The following is a 24,426-nucleotide window of genomic DNA, read 5'->3' as shown; positions in this document are numbered from 1 at the left end:
GCGGGGAGATTTGGGGCTCCCAACAGGCTCAAGGCCTGGCTTGTAAGTGGGCTGTCTTGCCGTGTGCAATCAGGCTGCTTTGGCCTCCCTGTCGCAAGGCGGCTTCTGTTGTGCGCTTGCCAGCCAGTCATGCAGGGTAAAGGCATCCCTGGCCGGCCACCGTGGCCGCCGTGACCCTTTAGAGACCTCCTCACCTGCTGACAAGCCGTCAGGGCAGCGTGCAACAGTTGACGACAGCGACCTGTACTTTCGAACACCCAGTTTGGCTTTCTGGAGGGGAGATTTCACGCTTGCTGTTTGCGTTCCCTTGCAGAGCTTGGCCGGCAGAGGAGGATAAAGGCTGCTCCGCACCCGGTGCCGGTCCATCGGCTCCCATTCCAGCCGCAGAACGGGGTGCTTCAGTCACAAGCAATCCAGCAGCCCAGCCGCAGCGCAGGCGGGGAGAACGCACACGTCCCGAGGGGCCAGATCAGGACCGGCGGGCCCCGCAGCTCATCGGCCCAGGCCGGCCCCGCCTCTCACCCCGCTGGGGGTGGCACGTCCGAGGGCAGCTGGAAAGCCCCCTTCTCACCGGTTGAAGGAAGGCAACGCAGAAACCTTTTGGCGACCTTGGGAAGGTGGGCAGCCGCCCCCCGATGCTGCCGTTTCCGCGGCAGAGACCGCTTGCGCTGCCAGGCGCGTCTCTGGACCTGCCCTGCCTGCCTTCTGCGCTCCTCTAAATGTTGTGTTTTCCTTTGCATAATCATGAGGATGTGGGTTTAATTTATTGCCAAAATTATGTCACCGAAAGGGTCATCCATCTTCCCCTCTGCTGGAATCATGTTTCTGAAGCCTCCATTGCGCGGGAGTTCATTGATTGCAAATTATAATTGTAATAAGGCATTTGATTACATTGTAACGGTAACCTGCGATTGTGTGGCGTTGCGGCTGCTAAATACTGACAGTTATGTTCTCTCAGTATCAGTAATAAAACGTGTTTTGTGAAGGGAAGGGACGCGGCTTCTGCCTGGCGTGTTCTTTGTGTGGTGAAGGATGGGCAGGCCTGGTCGCAGGGCACCGTGCGAGAAGCACTTCCTCTGGTGAAACACCTGGGAGAACCGTTTCTGCCAAGACAATATCGGGACGCGTTTCTCAGTGCCCAGTCTTGGGAGCTTCATGAGTTGCAGGTGCATAATGCTACCCATCCGGATGTCGCAGGTTTGTGGGCTGTGTCCAGCCCTGCATCCGGCTCTGGGTATCACAGTCGAAGAAAGATGCAGGCAAGCTGGAAAAGGTTCCGAGGAGGGCTACAGGGATGATCTGGGGACCGGAAGCAACGCCCCATGGGGAAAGGAGAGCGCATCTTTGCTCTGACAAATCTTATTTTGCCAGTGCATCAACCCCGTTCCCATCTGCAGTTGGCTACATATTTTGGCACCTCCATCCAGATTAGCTCTCATGTGTTAGTTGAAGTATTTAGATCCCACTGTTTAGGCTTGCTTGAGCATTGCAGAGCAATTTGTAAAATAAAAATATAAATATAATTAAAACAGTCAGCCAAACTGGGCAATAGAAAACACTGTGGTATAAAGTCAGAAGTTCAGCATGTCACCAGATTTAATGGCAGCTCTTCATTGCTAACCTAAGGACCCAGGTAGGTTTGTGTGTCCGTACAAGTTCCTTGAGGTACCAAGGCCCTGAGACTCTGAGAAGGCAATGCCAGTGTTGCAAAGCGAGCCCAGAACTATGCAGCTGACACAAGATAAGTCACAGTGCACCATCTCGTCTTGGTATCCACAGTTTGAGCCCACCTGGACTGGGAGCCATGGAAAGCCGCCGCCTCCATGCATTTGATTCGCCCCTTTTTAAAGCCGGCTCCATGGATGGGCAGCCCCTCCGTCTTGTGGAACTGAATTCCATAGCTATGTGAATGAACAGGTGCTTCCTTTGATCTGGATTCTCCTACCCTCTGCCTTGACGAAATGAAACGGCCCTTGCGTCTCCTTCGCCGTTTTCTCCACACCAGGCACAGCTCTGCACACCTCACGCTCTTCCATCTCTTGCCTTTTTTCTTAGAACAACTCAGTAATTTATTAAATTTATAGACTGCACCTCTAGCCCTGTTAGGCTCTCTGGTCAGTGTACGTTTCATTAAAACCAACAATAAAATGAACGGTTCCGTAAAATGCAACAATACGGACAGAGTCTAGCAGCTTAAAACATGAATTTTAAAATTTACAAAATATTTTAAAACAAAAAGCAATTATTAAAATACCTGGGGAGTTAAAATGGTCTTTGCCTGGTGCTGAAAGGCTAGTAATTTAGGCACTGGACGGACTTGTTCTATTCTGGAGCCTATTCCAGAGCTGAGGAACAACCACCGTTGTAACATTTCCTCACGGGAGCGGCTCCAGCCCCTTGATCATTTTAGCTGCTCCTTTCTGCACCTCTTTTCAACTCCACAATACCTTTTCTAGGCACTGGCCAGCTAGAGCTTGCAAAAGGCAATCTAGCTTCAAGGTCACTCGGCCACCCAGTGAGAAGCATCAAACCCGCAGAAGCCAAAGGCCTACTTAATTCTCAGCTCAAAACATGTGACGCAAAAACAGCAACTGTGGTCTTCCACTCTTTTTTGCAATGTTTTTAAATTATATCCAATTCATGAAGTAAATCAATGTACAGGCATTGCATATAAACATCCCTAGCACTGAAAAACCCCCCAGCCGTTCTTTACGGTTCTTTTCAGATGGAAATGAAGAACGTTTTCTGAATAAGAGCCCTTTTTTACTATCATGAGTGTTGTGAGACTCTACATTTAACCAGTTAAACTGTTCTCGATTGCCTTCCTGCTGCCAGGCTGCCGCCTGTGTGAACCCGGGTGCTGCATGTCCTCAATTCGCTGCGGATGTGGGGTTGCGAGGACCGGCTGCGCCCCCCTTGCAGGACTTGGCCACAGAGGAATGTGGGGCCCGCACCTTTGAGCTGATGCACGCTGCTTCCGAGACAGCTGAGGGGTTCTCCCAGAAGGCTCATCGGTGCGAAGCCAACCGCGGGGTGATCTTCAGTGACTGCTCAGCATCTCCCAGCATCCTCATCAAACGGGATCCAGCTCTAGCTCCCACAAGAAACATGGCAGCCAGATCTAATTTGGTGAGGGAGAGGTCCATGGCCAGATCCAGGATGGTGTGCGTGTGCCCTTCAGCCAAAGCCATCTGGTGTGCCCCTCTCTGTGGCAGGAGTGAGTCTCTGGGAAGCCACCATTTTAATTTCCCTGGGCTCTACCCTGGACATTCCAGAGCACTGTGGGAAATTAAAATGGCAGCTGCCCAGCGTTGGGACCTGGACCACTCTTCTTCCTCTGTTTTAGGGCACCATCCCTGGCAGTGTAGTGGAGGTCTGTTTGGGTGTGTGGAAGGCCGGGTATTGGCAACACCCTTCTTAGCACCCAGCCTTTTCCAGAATTTGGGTGGACTACACGGAAAGTACGCATTTGCAGTGTAGCTATATCCTCCCGTTCTTACCCTTCTCCTGCACCCTGCATGATTACTTGTCACTTTAAAGTAGGAAAAATCTGCTGCCTCTGGTGTGACCCCCCTTGAGGGCTCCCTCTCCTCCTCCTCTCCCTCTCGACATCCATTTCATTTAAATCCCACCTTTCTTCTGCTTGCAAGGAACCCAAGGTGGATTTCGAAGGTGCTCCACGCCTCTGTTTTAGCCACAGAACGGGAACCCCGCAAGGTGGGTTAGGCTGAGGGTACATGACCAGCCAAAAGTCACCCTGGCAGCATCATGGTAAGTGGGCACTACAGCCCGGATCTCCCACCTCTCCAGTCCAACGCTCGCTACCGCACTCACAAGAAGTTGGCCCAAGTCCACCTGGCTGACCAGTCCCGCTCGACCTGCTGTCCTTCGGGCTTGTAACACTATCACGTGACCAAGAGGACTGTGCTGACCAGGTTTGATGAGAGCTGTGCACAAACACGTCTAGATTCTCCCGGCTGTGCTAGGATTTGGAACATACTTCGAGTCATCCTGGAGCAATATCCAGACCCCAAAATCCAGCCAGGCCCAGGCCCAGGCCCAGGCCCAGACTGGCACTGCCCTGCCCCAAGGTTTCAAGATGGCTTCCAGGTGCTGAGCTGCATTCCGATTCTTCCACTCCTTTGAGGAGTCCTCCTCAGCATCCTTTAAAATGAGCAGTTCTCTCCCAAAATACATCCAGGGAAGGAGCATCAGTCGGTTTTCCTGGAGCAGACGTCCGGAATGGCTTTCTACTGAGCCCTCCCCCGGTGCCTCCCCCCTGCACTGGTTTCTGCCCAGGGCCCCAGCCCGGAGTGGAACTCCTTGTCTTTCCGTTCCCTGCAGGTCACCCTCTTCTAAAAACAGACAAGCAAATCCCGAGGATTGGAATGGGTATCTCCATGTAACTGAAAGGGCGGGCTTGGCCGGAGGTTGCCCACCTACTCCTGTTTATTTACCTGGTCTAATTCTCTAATTGGCAACAGTTGAACGGCAGCATCCGACACAGCCTTGTGCACACCTGGAGACCTAATTGGTATTCAGAAGTGCTTGCAGCAGCTCTCCTGCGTTAATTACTGAGTTGCTTTGTGATTACAGTTTAATTGATGGGATTTCATATGTGTGTGTGTGTTTTCAATGGGGCGAAGAAACGGAGGTGAGTTCCATGGTGTGCGTGAAGCCACTCGTGACTCCGGGAGGAAAGGATCTCGCCCAGGGTACGTTAACTTGGCGCACCAGGTGGACAGCACCTGCGGGGACGGGTGTTCACGCAGGGACCTGATGGTGTGTTTATGAATTGGCTAACCTGCAAAAACTCCGCTCTAATGTTCTGTACTGCAGTGGCGCCAAGACCTTGGCAGAGTTGTTGCGTGGCTTAGCTGCACAAGAGAATGAGGAAAAGGGAAAGAGCAAAGGGGTCTGAGGAGCAGGCGATCTGCAGCGAAAGAGGAACTATATCAACATGCAGGCCAAATGTTTGTTTGTGTGGACAAGGGATGTGCCAAACATTCTCCAGGTGCTTTGCCTCAAAAGCGTCGATAAAAGCGGGCCGAGCCCGTTTGCAGCCTTTCTGTAGGGATGCAAATGGATCTTGTCCTCCTGTTTTGTCCTCCTGTTTTGGCAGCCCTGTTGCGTCTCTTGTTCTTCCTTGAGGAATCCCAGCCAGCTCTTGGACAGGCTGATTCCACAATGCTCGGTGGCCGGGTGCGTCTTGTTGCATGCCAAGGACAAACGATCCCTGTAGACTCTGGCTTGGCTGGTGGAACGGAACTGCATCGCTCCCGCTGCCCTACCAGGTTCCTGCCTACTTCAACCACGTGGCGGGAATTCGGGTGGAAAACTTGCAGCCCTCCATATATTTTGACCGGAATCCCCATCCTCTATTGGCTCATGCTGGCTGGGACAGATGGGAGTTGTTGGCCAAAGCATAGGAGCTGCTGCGGTTGCCCATCCCAGCTTGGCCTTCCTTTCTTTTGCAGAGACGGTGTCTTTGCAATCTCCGATCGTAGCTGCCGAGCGGCAGCATCAGCTCCCCCCAAAGGAAACAGCCTGTCCTTGGAGACCATTCACCCTCCTGCAAAAGCTCAAGGGATTTCTCTTCCCTTTGCCGGCTACTTTCCAGCTCTCCGGCCCTCACAGGGGTTGCTGTCGGAGGGGACTGGACACCCGCCTGCAGAGGAGCAAATGTCTTTAACAATGAATCATGCACAACCTAAAATGTTTTCACGTGATAACCCACGATCTTTTTTCCCTCCTATATACTTGACGAAGGCTGAGGACCCTGCAGGTTTCACTCACAGAGGCGTGGGTCAAAGGTCTACCCCACAGCGAGGACCCCACGGCTCACCCCGCTGAAGCACATCACGAAGCTCAAAGCCAAGGAAGGTTTGTGGTTCAGCGTAAGAGAGACGGGCTAATGAGATTCCAGGGATGAGGAGACTGGATCCAACTCGTTCCTTCGGTGATTGTTCCTGCCGTAGAAATTCATTCAATATTAGCTTTTACATTCTCGCAGCCTTCACTTAGCCTCGTTTCTCTGGAGAATCGTGTAATTTTAATAACCTTGTGAAGATAGCAGTTCTTTTCTTTTTTTAAAGCACTTTTGAAGGTAACCTCTGATTCAAATTAAAAAATAAAAAAGGTATTTGCATACTATCTTTAATATTCGAGTGGAATTGCTGACAAGGTGGGTTTCATCGCTCACCGGTCTGACCACTGTGTCCCCTTAGAAGGTCTTCATTCTGGAGAGGGCAGAGGTGTTTTTGGTCCAAGTAGCCGCTCCACCACATACCGGGATTCACATCTGGCAAAATAAAATGTGACCTCTGGAAAGCAGAAGCACTTCACATCGCAGGGGCCAGACGGGAGGGCTCCCCCTGCATCTAGCAGGTCTCAAGAAGAGAAGTCCATCTCTGTAGAGACACTGGGGAGACCAAGGGCCCCACAGCAAGATAAGCATACGGGCAAAACGGAGTGGCAGTGCCCACTGGCAAGAGGCAGAGTTCTTCCTTTGTGCATTCAAAAGACACAGGCCGTTTTCCTTGCAAAGTGATCTGTGTGGACGAAACAGCATAAAACAGCCAGAATGAATCTCTGAACATGTGCAGAGTAGTTTGTTGAACCCAATCTCGTATTCGCCTCCAGGAGCTCTCCTTATGAGCATGCCTGGGCCCATCCCTTTTGGAGGAGCCTTCTAAAAAGGAGCACACCTGCTCTCTGCACGCCGATCCTCTAATCAGGCCACCCTGCTCTGCTGATGCCACGTAATGGGGTCAAGAGCCCATTATGGTCTGCTTGGTCTGTCTCAGAAACTCCCTGCTCTGGGTCCCCTCCTGCCAATTCTACATCTTGGTTACTCCCGGAAACTGCCTGCCGACCTGGGGAGCCTGGCCTTGAGAGAAGCACCTCCGCTCGTCTCATCTCAACATCTGGGCCCCCATTCCCAGCCCCCCCCCCCCATTCTCCTTTGGATTCCGATTCCTCCAAAGCCGGGCCAGCAGTCCTGGAGAGTCGCAAGCAGCCCTCGTCTCCCTCCCAGCAGCCACTGGAGAGTCGCTCCGAAGAGCCGGCCCTCCGCCCCGCAACGCAACTTGGGGCGTTTCTGGCCCAGCATGACTCCCGTGCCCCATTTGGAAGCCTCCAACGATGGGCAAAAAGCTAGCCAATCTCCGTGTGTGCGTGTCGCTCACCTGGTGCGTGTCCCTCCGCCTGACGTGCCACCCTGACATGTCCTGATGTGAGATTTGTCTCTCCTGGAATCACAGGGGCTCCTTTCGGACTCCGGAGCCACCTCCACTTTTGCACCTTTGGAAAGCCTCAGAAAGCATTTTTAAAATGCTCGTAAACCTGTCCTTGGAATGGCAAAGGCCTGGGTGTTTTCGTCAGTTTTTTGGAGACTGTGTTGCATAGACAACACACCAGTACCAAGAAGTTGGCCCCTGCCAGGTTCCACTGGACCTCACTGGTGCAAGCTTCGCGGGGGCAGCCTCCGAAGCGAAGTCTGACAGGTCAGACAAGCTCACCTGAGGGAATATGGTTCTGATCCAATAGAAGGGAATAAAGTTAGTATTGATTTTTGAGGGGGAGAGGGGAGAAAGGAAAAATTAAGGGGGGAATGGAAAGAAATCTCTCCATTGTTTTGCTTCCATCTAATCAAGGCCTCTAAGGGATACTGACTCTTCTGGAAGAGGGACAAGCAAATCCCATTAGCAGCAATGTGTGTTAAATGTGCTGGGGGCGATAATTAAAGCAAAGATAATCTACGTGCAGAAGAAGCTCAACTGAAGGAAGAGAAATTAAGAACAGGCCTAAGATGATTGCCACAGAAGCAACCCAGCACTGCATCGTCTTAGGGAAAAGCTGAGAGGTCCCCGTTTCCTGAAGCAACCCCTCTGTCTGCCTGTGTGTCTCCCCTTAACCATCCTAAGAACTTTGGGTTTTGCCATCTTGTGCCAAGGAATTGGGAGGTAAACAGGGAAGGCAGTGGCTGGGGCAGCAAGGACGTCTCAGTGTGAAGAATACCCAGCAACTTGCACCCTGGAACCCTGGCAGAAAACAATGCCTGCTTCAAAGATCCTTGCTAATTAGCAAGGCAATTAGTTTGGCAATTATGGAGGTAATTAGTTTGATTCTCTCTCAAGCCACTGACTGCTGTGTGAAGGCTTTGAGCACTTTGCCACTCTCTGGAAGGGTCCATGTTGCACCGCTAAGCAGATGCTGAAATTTGCTCTTTTTGTTCTGGCCCCGGGCTGTGTCTTGATGCTGCTCTCCCAGAAATGTCTGCAACAGCAACTTAGCAGCACATTAAAGAACCTGGCAAGCTTCAAGAAGTCACCAAGTTCCTAGTCCTCATGGTAGTTCTCCTCTGAAAGCACCTAGGTACTCTGTGCTTACTCCTTAGAATCCTGAAGGGGACCTGGCATGGTTCCAAGACCACAAAGTGGTTCACGTCCAGCAGCAGAAAAATCTGCTTCTTTTTTTACATAGTCCCATTTCTACTTTTCCCACCTTCCCTTGGAATGAATTTTTCTCCTGCTGCGATGCACCTGTGGCTTCCCTGGGGGAACATAAGGCAAGCCCTGCTGGATCAGGCCAGAAGGCCCCCAAGTCCAGCACTCCATGCATATGGGGGCAAGCCAGCTGCCCGCAGGATCCCTCCAGCAGGATGGGTGCAAGGCCTCCTCCTGCCCAAGCTCCTGGTGTGTGCAGGTGTGGCACCCCAGGCGAAGGAGGAACCATCTGGCCAGCAAGGCTAGTGGCCACGGGGAGCCTCCCCCTCGTGAATCTGCCCAGTCCCCTCCTCAAGCCATCCCGACAGGCGGCCGGCAACGCTTCCCGTGGCAGCAAATTCCACCCTTTAACTGCACGCTGTGTGAAGACGCACCCCCTTTTATCTGTCATGCAGTACCGCCAATCAGCTTCATGGAAGGACTCCTGGTTCAAGAGTCATGGGGGGGGGGGGATGCCTTGCTCTCTGCTTCCTCTGCACCATGCATTGTTTTGGACCCCTCTTTTCTGCCTCCCCAAATAGCCTCTTTTCCAAGCTGAGCGGCCCCAGTTGTGGAAACTGCTCCTCACAGGGGAGCTGCTCCAGCCCCCGGACCCTTTCTGTTGCTCTTCTCTGCACCTTTTCCAACTCGATAACGCCCCTTTTCAGGTAAGGCAACCAGAACTGGATGCGGTAATCTAAGTATGGTCCTACGAAGGATTTGTCCGAGCGGAGTAAGACTCTGGCCATTGCGTTTCCAGTTCCATTCCTGTTTACGCCTAACACGGAGTTTGCTTTCTTCACAGCAGCTGTGCTCCGGGCCAACATTTTTATCGAACTGCCCACCACTCCCCCAAGCTCCCTTTCTCGCTCGGTCTCTGCTAGCTCAGATCCCACCAGGGTATCAGTGGGAATTCCTGGCCCCAACGGGCATTCACTCCTCTGCACTTGCTTACTCTGAACTGCATTTGCCATTTGTCCGGTGGATTAGGGCATGGCTGACTGACCGAAAGCAGAGGGTGACCATTAGCAGGGAATCATCGGGATGGCGGCCAGTGACAAGCGGGGTCCCCCAGGGCTCTGTCCTGGGGCTGATCCTGTTCAATCTTTTCATCAACAACATGGAAGAAGGGGTGAACAGTCTGCTGATCAAATTCACAGACGACACTAAAACTGGAGCAGTGGCCACAACTGAGGAGCAGGTACTCCAGATCCAAAAGGATCTGGACAGACTATGGAAGTGGGCAGGAGACAACAGGATGGCGTTCAATGTGGATAAGTGCAAGGTCTTGCACTTGGGGCATAGGAATAGGAGTCATAAGTACAGGTTAGGGGACAAGTGGCTGGAGAGCAGCACTTGTGAAAGGGACCTCGGGGTGCTGGTTGACTGCAGGCTGAACATGAGCCAGCAGTGTGATGCGGTGGCCAAGAGGGCGAACGCCACCCTTGGTCGCATAGCCAGAAGTGTGGCTTCCAGATCGAGAGAGGTGTTGCTGCCACTCTGTATGACTCTAGTGCGCTCGCAACTGGAGTATTGTGTTCAGTTTTGGGCACCTCGTTACAGGAAGGATATAGCCAGGTTGGAGTCAGTGCAGCGAAGGGCCCCAAGGTTGGTGGCCGGTTTGCAGGGGATGGGGTATGAGGCAAGACTGAGGGAACTGGGTCTCTTCAGCCTGGAGAAGAGGAGACTCAGAGGGGATCTCTTGGCGACATACAGGTGTGTGAGGGGATGTCACACGGAGGTGGGCAGAGACCTGTTCTCCCCTGCAGAGGAAGGCAGGACGCACTCCAATGGAGCAAAGCTCAGGGAACCCAGGTTCAGTTTGGATGCCAGGAAGCACTTCCTGACAGTCAGGACCCCGAGGGTGTGGAATGGGCTTCCACGGGAGGTGGTTGAGGCCCCATCGGTGTGGGTGTTCAAGGATAGGCTGGACGTGCGCATGGTGGGCATGTCGTGAGCAGAGCCAGCTGGAGCCGGGGGTCAGACTAGATGGCCCCTGAGACCCCTTCTGACTCGCTCGGTTTCTCTGCTTCTATTTGGATGCCCATCCTCCCAGCTTGGCGAGAGCCCTTTGTTGCTCCTCACAATCCCTTTTGGTTTAAGCACCCTAAAATTTTTGGGATTCCAGGAGCTCCAGGGAGCACCCAGCCTGTGGCAAAGGGAACCAAATAGGTGCAGCTGAGCAGTTTTTGGACTGCTATGTGCAAATGTAATTTTCTCAGACTATGGAGAGAAAAATTATCTAGAGCAATAATGAGGGCAATATGTCACCCAGATTTCTTTGAAAGAAATAGGTGATCAAGTGGGAAACCACCGCTCACATATAAAAATACACACAAGGGTCTTTTGTTCCCTGCTTCCTCAAGAGACAAATGTCTTCGGAGCAGCGCCGTTGTTGGCTTCAGACTTCTGTTTCTGTTGGCCGCAATACATCTGTGCTCTCCTCACTCCAGAGAAGGCTGTTTGCTCAATATTGGAGCTTCAAACAGCTCCACAGGGGGGAATGACAAATGTCACCACTAAACTTCCCCAGAAGCTACAGTTGGGTTGTATTGTTATCTGAATGGGAAAGAGGTTGGAATCCAGGCCTCTTCAGCTTCCAGGAATTCAGACAGAACTGGTTGTTGAGTTCAGGGCCTTCTCTCTTCATCGCTGTCTTCAGTAAATCTGCTTATGGTGCCAATATATTAGAAGGAAAAGTATTTTTCCTGAACATTTGCTGTGAGAAGACATGAAGCTGTTCTTTAACTGGGAGAAACAATAAATTCACAGATACCTGCAATAGGCAAGACCAGGACTCAAGATACAATTACATCTTTTTGACTTCTAGTCCCCAAGGAAGGCTTTGGTGGCTGCTATGCATGTCTGAGGATTTTGAGATCTGATCTCACTCTCAGCAAGCAAGAAATGTGTCAGCTTAAGAGAAAGCTGTGCACACTTCCAGGTTACACAGAATTCCTCATTTAGGCTGAGCGGAACAGTAGTTCAGGGTGGATGAGATGGTATGACTGCCACAATAGGAGGTTTGGGGACAATCTGTTGAAGAACAATACTTCTAAAATGTGTAAGTGGGGGTGGGATCTGTTTCTCGCTGCTCCCTGCACTAATTTGAAAATCTGGAAATGGGAAACTTTTCATCTTTGCCTGCAGATGAACTTTAGATGTGCCAATTTCCACTTCTCCAGCTTATGTAAGCAGCAGTTATCTGTACATGGCAATGCATCCTGTGCTGTTAATTCGAGTACCTTCCAACATTTGGCAAATGAAAAATAATAGTCTTTTGCATGCAGTGTGTATATGACTCATCTCACTGAAATAATGAGAAGATCTGTTCTTCAGGGTCCAGGGAATGGAAGGAGGCACTTATCTTTGTGGCCAATGGCTTACGATGGTTGCACAAGACGAAAGCGTGTTGCATTTCCCCTGGCTCCGACCCCGGGACACCCCACGAAGCCCAGAACACGGCACCTTAAAACCAATGAAGTAACTCCTGTAGAACTGGAGAACTTCTTCTCTTTTTAATGGAGCACATTGCCCTTGCTCTTTATACTGCAGCTGATGTATTTGGTGCCTACACAGACTTCATGCATGCACCTTTTAAGATGACACGGGGTTATGTGTGGGTTGAAGCTTTAACCCCCGTTACTCAGAAGGGGACAGAGGTCAATTGAAGGGAGTCCCCAAAGGATCTCTCCAACCCAGGGGAATCGACATCCAAACGGCACGTGGGGTCTTTGGGCAATGCAATGCAATGCGCACCGGGGCAAAAGATCCCAACTTCAAGTTGAAGCTGATGCAACCCAAGTTCACAAAGGGACCTGGGGTTGTGCAGGGCAGCTGCATGAAGATGCTTCAGAGGGAGGGAGGGAGGGAGGGAAGGAGAGGCACGACATTAGGCATAATGAGGGATGGGATCAAAAGGGAAACTGCCTGTGTCATTAACTGCCTGTATTAACCGCTCTTACACAGATTTTGTTGCAGCCACAATTAGATGCTGTGTGTCGCTCTGGTTACGAAACAGGCATGTTGAAGGGCTGGCAAAAGTGCAGGAAAAACCGGCAAGGGGCCTGGAGTCTCTCAAACATCTCGTGCAGCTCGCCTCCCTCTCTGTTCCTTCTGTTTGCCTTGAGCAGGGCCGGTCCTTCGGCTGCTGCATCCCAGGAGGGGAATCGAGCGTCAGTTCCACCCATCAGGTCGTGTCCCCCCTCCTGTGGTGCACTCAGATTCACGGCTGCTTGTCTCCCATATTCTGGACATCGGTATAGACACATCCAGGACCCCGTGCTTCACACTCTTTCTTTCTTAAGCCGTCGTCTGTTGTTACGCCCCAGCTGCGCTTCTCCCTCCCCTGCAGAGCTGGGTTTAAAGCCCTCCTGAGACTTTCTTCATGCTCATTCTTAGAGCCCGTGACCTGGGTTTGCGGTGCTCGCTCTGCAGAGCCCTGACCTTCCTCTTGCACACGACTCGCAGTGGGTTGGGTCTTTAACCCACACATGTTGTCTGTACTTAGCCTGACGTCAAAAGGCGCATGTGATATCCTAGTGTTTAAATGGGGGTGCAAACCCAGGGGGCAGATCCAACCTCACACCTGGAATGGCTGCATTTTTACCCTCCTCTGTCCATTTTTCTGGGAGTCGGGACTGGCTGTGATGATTATGTAGGAATAAGTGAACGACAAGTTTTTAAACCTGGCTTTGGAATTTGGCTCTTCTGCTTATTGAGCTGGAATTCGTACAGGCAGAGTCCTTGGACACCGATTTGGCCAAAAGCTCCTAGCACACTGATACAGCTCCGCTTCCTTTTTCATTGTGCATACTAATTAAGAGAGGCCGTTTGTTATCTAGCAAAATAATTCAAGGTGACATTTCAGGCTGCTTTGCTGACTCTCGCAATCCACGCACGCACGCACGCACGCCAGTGCACACTCACATACACACCCAGCGGCCCCCAGCTGCTTCACCACGGGATGGTGATGAGAGGTCTTCATGCAGTGTGGCCTAGTAGTCAGAGTGTTGGCCTGGGACCTGGGAGGTCTGGGTTCCATTTCCTGCTTGGCTCACTGGGCCAGTTGCTGATGCGCAGCCCAACCTACCTCACAGGGCTGTTGTTGGAGGATAAAATGCAGAGGAGGAGAACCATGCAAGCCGCTTTTATTTCCTTGCAAGAGGAAGAGAGAGGCTCTGACTATAAGACAGCGATGACAGGATGATGCATGGAGAGATCTTAAACATGCCTTCCTCCCACTCCTAATTTTACACTTAAACATAACCGGGAGGAGGAAATTTTGACATACGGAAGCAAACCTCCAAGCCCACTGCAATTCCGTTCCCTGATCGTGTTAAGCGTCAGCTCACATCCCTGTGGTTCTGATTACTGCCTAGTATAAAGAAACCACAGGCATTTATTCCTCTATTTAAAATATTTTATACCATAGCTCATCAGATTTGAGTCTGTGATAGTTTAGAAAATTAAGGTAACAAGAAGCCCAATAAAGCCACAGAGTAAAAACAACCCCCATATGCATACATACATTTAAATATTTGTTATTTAGGATGTTCTTAATTCTTCAGGGTTGAACCGCTTTTAGACCAATGGCTGAATTTCTTTTAGGGATGCGCTTGAGCCCTGCATTCCAGTCCCGGGCAGAGCTAAAGGCTATGCAGATGAGACCGCAGGCAAAGAGAGGGGGAGCCAGAAACCAAAACTATCAGCATATTTGAGCTTACAACTTTTACTACCTAACAAAGCCTTTGGAGACACATTTCGAGCATTTCAAGAACTGCACAAATGCCAAGAAATTGCCCATCTGTCCATGGCTTGGAAAAAAGGGCCCTGGAAGGAGCCGTGGTCCTTTGGAGATTCTCTGAGAGCCCCTTTGGGATCACCTTCACTCTAACACAGGGAAACCTCAACAGCTTGTGTCTGTTGTCAAACTGCCGGGATTATGCCACTCCAGACTGGCCACCCAGGAAATCCCACGGCCTCGCGTCCCCCTGCAAAACCTTTCCTGCATGTAAAAATGTTGGAAGCTGGGCACTAAACCTTCTGCAGAGCTTTCGCCCAGCCATGACAGTTTGGGGTGCTGCAGGGGGCTGTGTCTTCCCCTTGGGGATCCTTTGACTGTCCCCTCCACCTTGTACTCCAAAGTGGAACGAATCGGGGAAGCTGAGGGTGCTTTCTCTTGGCCAGGTCGATGGCTGAGCCTGGTGGAGCCGAGGTGTGGCTGGAATACATTTTGCAGAGAGCTCAGAACAGCAAGTGGGTCGGCCAACCACAAAAACGCTGGGGCAGAGCAAGGTGGCCGGAAAAGTGCCGGAAACACTCTCTTGGTGGGGGAGAGCCCAGCTACCCATTTTACGCCACCCCGGGAAAGGAAAAGATTTGCCCACAGAGCCACTGCTGGCAGGGCACGGCTTGTCTGCAGTCAGCCCCGGGCGTTTGAAGGGCCCTGGGCAAGACATCCTCAAGGGGCCTTCGTCCTCAGTGCCATTCCTCCTCCTCTTCCTCGTGATGCTCCGGCTTGCATGTTTGAAGGGGTCCAGGAAGTCACTGCATCTTCTAGTTCTCCTTCTCACCCCCAGCATGGTTGGGCCAGGGGCTTTGTCTGCCCTTGCCCTGTGGCTCCCTAGTCATGCAAAAGCATTCTTCCCCTCCTCCTCTGCCTTCACCTTCATCGAAACATAGAAACAGAGCGGGTCAGAAGGGGCCTTCCAGGCCATCTAGTCTGACCCCTGGCTCCAGCCGGCTCCGCTCACGACATGCCCACCATGTGCACATCCAGCCTATCCTTGAACACCTGCACCGATGGGGCCTCAAGCACCTCCCGTGGAAGCCCATTCCACACCCTGGGGGTCCTGACTGTCAGGAAGGGCTTCCTGGCATCCAAATGCAACCTTGGCTCCCTGAGCTTGGCTTCATTGGCGCGCATCCTGCCTTCTTGTTACTGTTGTTTCTGTAGCACCCAAGAGCCGAAGCTCTCTTGCTTGAGTGCAATGATCAATCAAATTCGATAGCAAACAAAAACGGCAATAAAAGCATCATAACGTTTTGCTGGAAAGTCAAACTCAGCTTTTCACAACATGAACAGCTGAGAGAGGCCCGTGCCTCTCGGCTTGCCGAACCCGGTGAATACACAGAGGCTGGGCTTAGATTGGCCCATCTGGTTCTGATCTGCCTGGCCTTCCGGGGGTCCCTCACAGCTCCACTAAAGGAACTCCATGCCCCTTGTTCTGCTCCGGGGAATCTCCAGAGGTGGCCCAGTGCTCTCCATGAAGCTGCTGAAAGCCCCGGTTGCCCTTGGATCCCCGTCTGCGGTGCCTCGGGGAGCAGCGGCAACCCAGGGAGAACCTGGATTTCCAGCAAGTCAGGCTGGCCCTGGATTTGCCCATTGCAAAGCTGTGCCTTCATTTATTAGCATGCAGTAAAAATGTTTTCCTGCACCATTCATTTATAGATGCTGTTAGATTTATTTCCCTCCTAAATTGAGCCAAAAGCATATAAACGGCAGACAATTGAAGCGGCGCGTCTCCCTGCTTCAGGCTCACATTGGCCAGATGGGGATAATCAGGAGAAGACTGAGCCTGGCTTATCCTCGTTTAAGCACTCCGAACACAAGATTGTCTTGAGGTGCAGCAGGGCTGGAGACGTGGAGCACTTGGATGGGAGGGAGGCGAGAAAGCAACCGTGCTCTCGGAGTGGATGCGCGGGCTTTAACTGCGGTGAATCCAGCTGCTGCGCAAAAGAGGCCAGCCTTCATGCGGCCACTGGATGTGCCTCATGGGCCAACGAGTGGGAGGAGAGAGAACAAAGCCGGGGTGGGAATGAACATGCAGGAGATGTAAAAGTATTTACTTAGCTATTCAAAGTTTTTCTATGCCGTCCCATTACTAAAAGTCTCTGGACGGCTTACAAAGGACAAAAAAACCCCAAAAAACCAAGAAACCACAACAACAATAGACAGCACACTGCATCCAATAAATAATGATATAAACAAGGATAAAACCAATTAATTGTTGAAACGCTGGGAAAATAAAATAGTCTTTGCCTGACGCAGAAAAGAATAGAGCGATGGCGCCAGGTGAACCTCCCCGGGGAGCGAGTTCCACAGTCTGGGTGCCACCACTGAAAAGACCCTTCTCCAAGTAGTTACTCTCCTGGTTGCCTTCAAAGAGGGTTCCTGGAGAAGGCCCCCTGCCACCGATCTCAAGGGGCAGGCAGGCACAGAGGGAAGGAGGCGCTCCTTCAGGTATCCCAAACCCGTTTAGGGCCTTATAGGTCATTACCAACACCTTAAATTGGCATTTAAGGAGAATTTGACTTTATAGGGCCGCAATATGGTCCTTTTAAGGCATGTGGGGAATTTAGCATGAGCCGGTGAGAGCGCCACGGAGTGGAGACGCCTTAGAAAAAGTCTGCCGAGTGGCCTCTCTTCTCCAGAGTTGTTACGAAAAGGAGAATGCTTAGAACTTCCCTCTGCGAACCGTCTTTTGAGGACGTGCAGCTCAGCAATCGCGTGAGAGCAGGCAAAGCTACCACCGCCGAACGCCAAGGCACAAGGGTGCAGGTGAGAAGGGCTGCGAGGGGCGTCCATTAAAAGCAGCTTTCGGACCGAATGTGCAGCAGGTCCGTTGGCTGGCTGGTGAGCCATCTCGCGGAGGCACCGTCCCGCCTTCCCCACCCTCCCCTTGGGGTGCTCTCCGTGCTCTCTCCCCCCGCAGCCCCTCCATCTTTCCCGATGCCACAAGCATCATCAATACTTTTGGCCCTGGCGATGTTTCAAGCAAACCTAATTATTATTTACGCAGTAGTTCCGCTTGTTTCGCTGACCTCTGCAGTGTCCTCCTTGCCTCCGCGAGGCACGATAAAAGCATTTCGAGAGCAGCCAAGCCATTTCCCCCATTTGATCTGACCCACTCGGGTCATTAGCAAAGGCCAAGTTTCCAAAAGGCCCCATTAGAATGATTAAGATCAGCATGGAAAAGCCCCCTTCTGCCTTTTACCAGCGGCTTGGCACGGAACGCTTGGGAAGCGAGCAAATGGATTCTGTGCTTAAAACAAAACTCTGCACCGGTGTAACCCGGATTCCCTGCCGGGAGGAGCCAGACGTTGGATTGTTGTGAGGCTGCACACGTTCTCTGATGCTTCTTAACCCTGCCAGGTCACACGGTTCGGGTCAGACGGCGGGGAGGGGCTGTTTTCCATTGCAAGGAATTTATTCTCCCAGGTCTTGGCCAGTGCAGTCCTGGCTGTGTTTTGTCCCATGTCTTGTGCAATCAGGGAGGTGGTGGATGGCCAAGATGGCTTAGAACTCCACTGACTGCTGCCCACCCAGCACAGCCCCAAACCTCTCCAGCCAAAGCCACCAAAAACCATACAGGAACTTCTGCCATATGGGAACTGCTCAACTTTCCATGGTGTGCCATGGCGATGCACTTATTCTGGGAATGAAGTTTTGCTCAAGAGATGGCTATGACAAAGGTCAGGAGAAAAGCTGCAATGGGTCAGAAGCCCCGGAGTCACCTGCCTTCCCTGCATGTCATGAACTTTGCATCCATGTGAGGGCAACATGGAAACAGAGTGAGTCAGAAGGGATCTCCTGAGCCATCTAGTCTGACCCCTGGCTCCAGCTGGCTCTGCTCATGACGTGCCCACCATGTGCATGTCCAGCCTATCCTTGAACACCTTCACTGATGGGGCCTCAACCATCTCCTGTGGAAGCCCATTCCACACCCTCGGGGTCCTGACGTCCAGCCTGAATCCGGGTTGTCACAACTTCCTGGCATCCAAATTGAACCTTGGTTCCCTGAGCTTGGTTTTGTTGGAACGTGTCCTGCCCGCCTCTATGGGGGGGCGAACAGGTCTCTACCCACCTCCACGTGACACCCCTTCACGTACTTATATGTCACCACAGATCCCCTGGGAGTCTCCTCTTCTCCAGGCTGAAGAGACCCAGTTCCAGGCCCAATCCTGCCTCCTGTGGCTCACCCTGCAATCCGGCCACCAACCTTGTGGCCCTTCGCTGCACCGATTCCAACCTGGCTCTGTCCTTCCTGTAATGTGGAGCCCAGAACCAGCAACGGACACACCAGATTCACCAGAGGAACTGGTAATTCCCATTTCATTCCAGTAAAGTATCTGGAGAATTGCAGTTGTTGAAGGAATGTGTTGCTGCAAGCAAACCCTGGGATACCTCTGAGCCACTGTGCTTAATTTTTAAAGGACTTGCCAATCCTTGAGCAACAAACATGGTGTCCTTTCAGGAAACAGAAACTCAGTGCTATAAGTAGCATCTTGTTTCTCCCCAAATGAGCAAATGCGAAATAGTCCTTCCCACTCCTCAAGCCTCTTCCAAAATAATAAAGTAACCACAAATTTATTTTGCAGGGTTGGCCAGACTCGCTTAATGGAAGAGCCGCATATGGTAAATGTCAGATGTTGGAGAGTCGCAAGACATGAACAAATATGTATTTATTTATTGGTATCTATATATAATGACTTTAGGGAAGTGTGTTCTTGCTTATCAGTGTAGGAAATTTTTAATGTGCATGGTGAGACACACAGACAACTGGGAGACCAATTGTGGGATCTCCTTCCCAAAGCCATGGGCCTCTAAGAAAGAACTGCTTAAAGCAAATGTCATATTAAACAAAAATAGCAGGTTTTTTTAACTGTTGTCACAGACAGAATCCTGGCGATTATAGTTTAGGGAGAAGTGCAGAGCATTCTTTGTTAGAGTCTAACTTGAAGACCGTGTCCTGCCAGGGAGCATTGAATAGCGGCTGAATAATCCGTTAGCACCACCGGATTTGCCACCTGGAGCAGCAGCAGAGGTAGAAACCCCAAGAGGCTTCGTGCTGGTCAGTCGCTTCCTGAGCCTCAGGTTGGTGGCCTTGGGAAAGCTCTGTGCGATCATTAGAAAGGGTCCAGAGGAGGGCAACCCAAACGATGCAGGGCTTGGAAACACTGCCCTGGGGGGAGAGACAGAGGACTGGGCATGTTCAGCCTTGAGAAGAGGAGGCTGGGGTGGAGGGCGGGGAGACACGGTGTCCTTCGATAAGGGCCTCAAATGTTGTCACAAAGAGGAAGGCCAAGATCTCTTCCTGCTGATGCCAGAGTGCAGGACACGGAATAATGAGTTCAAGTTGCGACAACCCAGGTTCAGGCTGGACGTCAGGAACAGCTTCCTCACTGTCAGAGCAACATGGCAGGGGAACCAGCTGCCAGGAGAGGCTGTGGGTTCTCCCATGCTAGAGACATTCAGAAAGAAACTGGGCAGCCCTCTGAGTGGGCTGGTGTCACTTGGTGTCCTGCAACAGTGGGGGGGGGGGGTTGGACCTGATGGTCTCCATGGCCCCTTCCAACTCAATTCTATGATTCTATGCCCATGGCATCACTGGGCTCGGACTGGGGAAATGGGGAGGGGGGGCTCCAAGCCTTCTGTTAGCCACAAAATAAACTCAAAGAGCCACATGCAGCTCCCGAGCTCCGGTTTGGCCACCCCTGGGGTAGGTGTTGCCCAGCGCTTCTTGGCAGCGGGCGTGGCCAGCGTCCCTTGCCCCCGGCAGTAGCCCCCTGGAGGACTTTCCTGGGGGCCGTTGGGTGTGGAAGACATTTCTGCTCTCACGGAAAGGTGGTCCATTGAGCAGGTGGCCTCCTGGGTCGGGGGGGTGACTGTCTGCTGCCGTGGCTCCTTCCCTGGAAGGGCTGCAGGGGGCATGGACACTCACCCCACCTCCTGGTGGGGCTGAGGAGGTTCCCCCTGCAGAACCTAGGATGGCTCTGCCAGTGGTGACAGAAGGAACCCCGCAGATTCCAGCGCCTTGCTTTCATACTTGAGGGGCGCTCACAGAGAAGACCAAGCAACTCCGCTTTCCGGTGCTGCTGAGGGTAGGAAACAAGCCATCAAGTTCAAGGAACGGGATTTGGACTCCCCATGGTGGTGTGAGAGTCCCATGGACGACGGGGGGCTCTTTGCTCACGGACGATCCCAGGAGAGCGGTAGCAGCGGATTTCCAGGGATCGCCGGTTCCCCCCTGAGGTCCCTTGCGATGCTGACAGCGGCTGAGCCGAGGCCTCTGCAAAATGGCCGTGCAGGGCTTCCGTGCAGCCGCGTTGCGCGTGGCTTTCCCCGGCGGCCGGCATTCGGGGCTGGCAGCTTCCGCCTCTGCACATCCGGGTTCCATTCGGCGATTATGTGATTATAGCTAATATCCCGCAGCAGCGATCCACCACAAATTTGTCTAATCCCATTTTAAAACTCTCTAAGCCGTCCACCTCCTCTTATGACAGCAAATCCCATAATTTTAATGTGCATTGTGGGAGGAAATCCTTTCTTTTGTCTGCCCTGAGCTTGCTGCCAATCAACCTGACAATAGCCTGGCTTGCTGGCCCGTCTCTCAGCCATCCTTTTGCAGACTTAAGCTCATCATTACCTTTTCCTGCACCGTTTTCCTGCTCTCTGGGTAGTCTTGGTGCATCTCTTCCCTGTTTGGAGACGGGGCACCCAGAAATGTGCACAATTTTCAGATGCATCTGCATGATGGTGATATACAAAGAACGTCCAACATTGGCCGTTCTGTTTCCAGTCTGTTTCCCAAAAATCCCTGATGCTCGTGAACTCAGGTGGCTGAGTCCTGACAGGACTGAAGCCGAAATGGAGGCAGTGAGAGTCGAGATGCACAAGTTTGGTGGCAGGGCTGAGGGGGCAGCCATCTTAGCATGCTCAGAGGAACCCCCGTGGTATGCAGGGTTGCAAAACAGTTTTTTCCAGTGTGGGAAATTCTTGCCCTCCCCACGCACACGTCCTGGCAAGTTCGTGCCAGCTGTTGCAGTAGGTGGAGAAGAAAAATGGAAAAGCAGGCTTCAGGCGGCGAGGAGCAGGTTGCTGGAAGAGTCCTGCTGCCGAAGCGCTCCCTGGAGGCAGGGCAGGTGCAAACCCCAAGCAGGAGACCTTCCTGTGATGGGGTGAGTGCAGGTTGCGACTATACAGCTTTCTTCTGCATCACTGGGCCGATCACGGACTCTCAGCCTAACCTACCTCGCAGGGTTGTTGCGAAGTTAACACAGAGAGGAGATCTAGGTGCATGGCCCAACTCTCAGTTATGGAGCCTAGGGCTCAAAAGGCAGTGCGATGTAGTGGTTACAGGGGACTGGGAAGACCTGAATTCTACTCCCCACTCAGTCATGGACTTGCTGCTCAACCTACCTTACAGGGTTGCTCTGGGGATAAAATATATTTTTATTTTTATTTATTTATTTAAAATATTTATATGCCGTCCTATCGCGAAAGCCTCCGGGTGGCTTACATAAATGAAATGAAATAAAATATAACATGAATAAAATTACCGACGTACACTGGTTGCAGTTAAAAACACATAAGAAACAATATTAAAACTTATTAAAATATTGCTGAAATAAAAAGGTCTTAACCTGGTGCTGAACAACAAATAACGATGGTGCCAGGCGGACCTCTCTGGGGAGCGCATTCCATAGTTGGGGCGCCACCACAGAGAAGGCCCTCCTCCAGGTACTCTGTCTCCTAATGTCCTTGAAGGAGGGTTCCCAGAGAAGGGCCTCTGCCGCCGATCTCAAGGGACGGGAGGGCAAATACGGAAGCAGACGTTCCTTTAGGTATCCTGGTCCCAAGTCGTTAAGGGCTTTATAGGTGATAACCAGCACCTTGAATTGAGCCCGGACTTCGATGGGGAGCCAGTGAAGCTGGTAGAGGACTGGGGTTATATGAGAACAACGCCCAGTCCCCGTCAGCAACCTGGCAGCTCTATTCTGCACCATCTGAAGTATCTGGACTGTCTTCAAGGGCAGCCCCACATAAAGTGCATTGCAGAAGTCCAACTGGGAGGTAACCAATGCACGTGTCACTGTCGCTAGACAGTCATCCTCCAGGTAGGGACGTAGCTGATGGATCAGTTGAACCTGAAAGAAAGCGCTCCTCGCCACCGCTGTCACTTGAGCTTCCAGTGAAAGCTCTGGGTCAAGGAGCACTCCCAAGCTGCGAAACTTGTCCCTTAGAGGGAGTGCAACCCCATTTAGGACAAGGCCCAAGTCCCCCATCCCAAGGCCCGAGCCACCCACCAACAGGACCTCCGTCTTGTCTGGACTGAGCTTCAGTTTCCTGGCCCTCATCCAGCCCATTACCTCGGCCAGAGAGAACCTTGGAAGCTGCCTTGGGTTCCTCACAAGTGGAAGGCAGGTAAGGCAGAAATGCAAATACTCCTGGCATTAGTACTACTACTAACAATAGCATTAACCTTTTTAAAATATAAGCAGCATGGCTATTGTTACATACTAGATCATCCTGGTGGCTTCAACGAGGTGCTGACGCAAGGCTGGTTTCTGCTGCCCCATCACTTGCAGTTCTGTGGGGTGGGGTCATTTGTGCCTCCAGGCTGGGGGTCCTGGTCCCAAGGTCTCACCCAAACTGCGCCACTGTGTATAAATTCTGGGACAAATTCCCGGGAACCCAGCTGGCCCCAGGCCCTAATAAGTCTATTTATTAGATTTACATCCTATTTTTTCCCAATGAACCCAAAGCGGCTTCCTTCATTCTCTGCCTCCCGTTTGCCATCTTATTCTCACAACGACAATCCTGTGAGGTAGGTCGGGTGGGGAGCCTGTGACTGGCCCAAAGTCACCCAGTGGGTCCTGCGCACTTAACCACTGCGCCACACGGGCCCTCTGTCCGTCTGCCAAGCAGCATCATGTCTGTCCAGAAGCACCGTGAAGACTTTTGCTCCCGTGTTTTGTGCGAGACATGCCTGAAGCCACCTCTTCACGCTGAGGAGGGGGCCCGCAGTGCCCCTGCCCGGGCTCTCCTGGTTGCCAAACGGTGCTCCAGAGACCGAAGTCCCAGACACCGCACCCTCTCCAGGCGCTCTCCATTCCTGCGGCTCGCTCAGCCGGCTTGATAAGTGAGGCAGATGCGCCTCGGCCGGCCTGAGATGCTGAGGGAGGCGGTTTCTATGGCAACGGCAGCACGCTGGGAGGCTCTTGCCTGGCGGGAGGAGGACCAGCCCCAACCTGCTCCCAGGTGCCCACAGGTGCCCCCAGCCGCAGCCCTGTCTTGCCGCAAGCACCCACAAAGCGTGGCATTTGTGATGCACGCACACACAATACACCCAGGCACAGAGAGTTCCCTCTGCCTATCTCACTCACTCGCGCACACACACACACACACCTCTAAGGAGTCTTGACCCACAGAAACTTGTACCTGGAACATTTATGCTGCACCTTGGCACCGTTTTTCACAAAGGTCCTCTTAGTCATTCTTACACCCCCTGTCCCCCCCCCCATGAGGTAGTACAGCACCCCCTTACTTATTTAATTTATTTACAGCTTCTCTATCCCACCCTATTACAGAAAGTCTCAGGGCAGTCTTACAATAAAATAAAAAGCACAGCATCAAGTCCTCTGCAAAACTCCAATGAGGATAACAGTTCGACCTTAAAATGTTGGGGAAATAAAAAGGTTTTGGGCTGGTGCTGAAAAGAATACAGTGTTGGTGCCAGGTGCACCTCTCTGGGGAGCATGTTCCGTAACCGGGGTGCCACCGCAGAGAAGGCCCTTCTCTGGGTAGCCACCCTCCTAATCTCCTTCAAAGAGGGCTCCTGAAGAAGGACCTCCAACCCAGATCTGAGGGGGCGGGCGGGCACACAGGGAAGGATATCCAGGTCCTAAGCCCTTTAGGCCCTCTTCTCACATCGCAGCTGGGGAGTTTGCTGTGGGGCGCCTTAAAGCCGTGGAAGGCACATGAAGGTCTCCCCGCATCGTGGAGGATGCTGGCAGCCCTCGGAGCCTGGAGCTTTACAAGCCTCCCAGGCAAGGGGAGGTGTGCTGGGGACCTCCTGGCATGGCCCGTCTCTCATCACCTGCTCTCCAGCCAGCCGTTTTTGGCTGCCCAGCTTTAGGGCCGGCAGGCGGGAGG

At 52.2% G+C, this 24,426-nt stretch overlaps 1 protein-coding gene across 2 annotated transcripts in view; it reads left to right on the top strand.

Moving 5' to 3' along the window:
- Nucleotides 1-6,153, top strand: part of CHCHD3 (coiled-coil-helix-coiled-coil-helix domain containing 3) — a 203,808-nt gene extending 197,655 nt beyond the window's left edge. Inside the window, exon 8 of one of the 2 annotated variants that reach the window (XM_044428690.1) lies at nucleotides 5,770-6,153. In XM_044428690.1, coding sequence (XP_044284625.1) covers nucleotides 5,770-5,853 — 84 coding nt within the window. In that variant the 3' untranslated portion in view covers nucleotides 5,854-6,153. Of the gene's footprint in view, nucleotides 1-313; nucleotides 991-5,769 lie in introns of those variants that run through there. The other variant, XM_044428700.1, reaches the window with a different exon arrangement.
- Nucleotides 6,154-24,426: the final 18,273 nt, after the last annotated feature.

This window comes from Varanus komodoensis, unplaced genomic scaffold (assembly GCF_004798865.1).
Source record: "Varanus komodoensis strain SLA01 unplaced genomic scaffold, ASM479886v1 scaffold1, whole genome shotgun sequence".
In the NCBI taxonomy this organism is placed as follows: domain Eukaryota; kingdom Metazoa; phylum Chordata; class Lepidosauria; order Squamata; family Varanidae; genus Varanus; species Varanus komodoensis.
The sequence above is the reverse complement of the archived record's forward strand: the minus strand, read 5'-3'. Positions and strand labels throughout refer to the sequence as shown.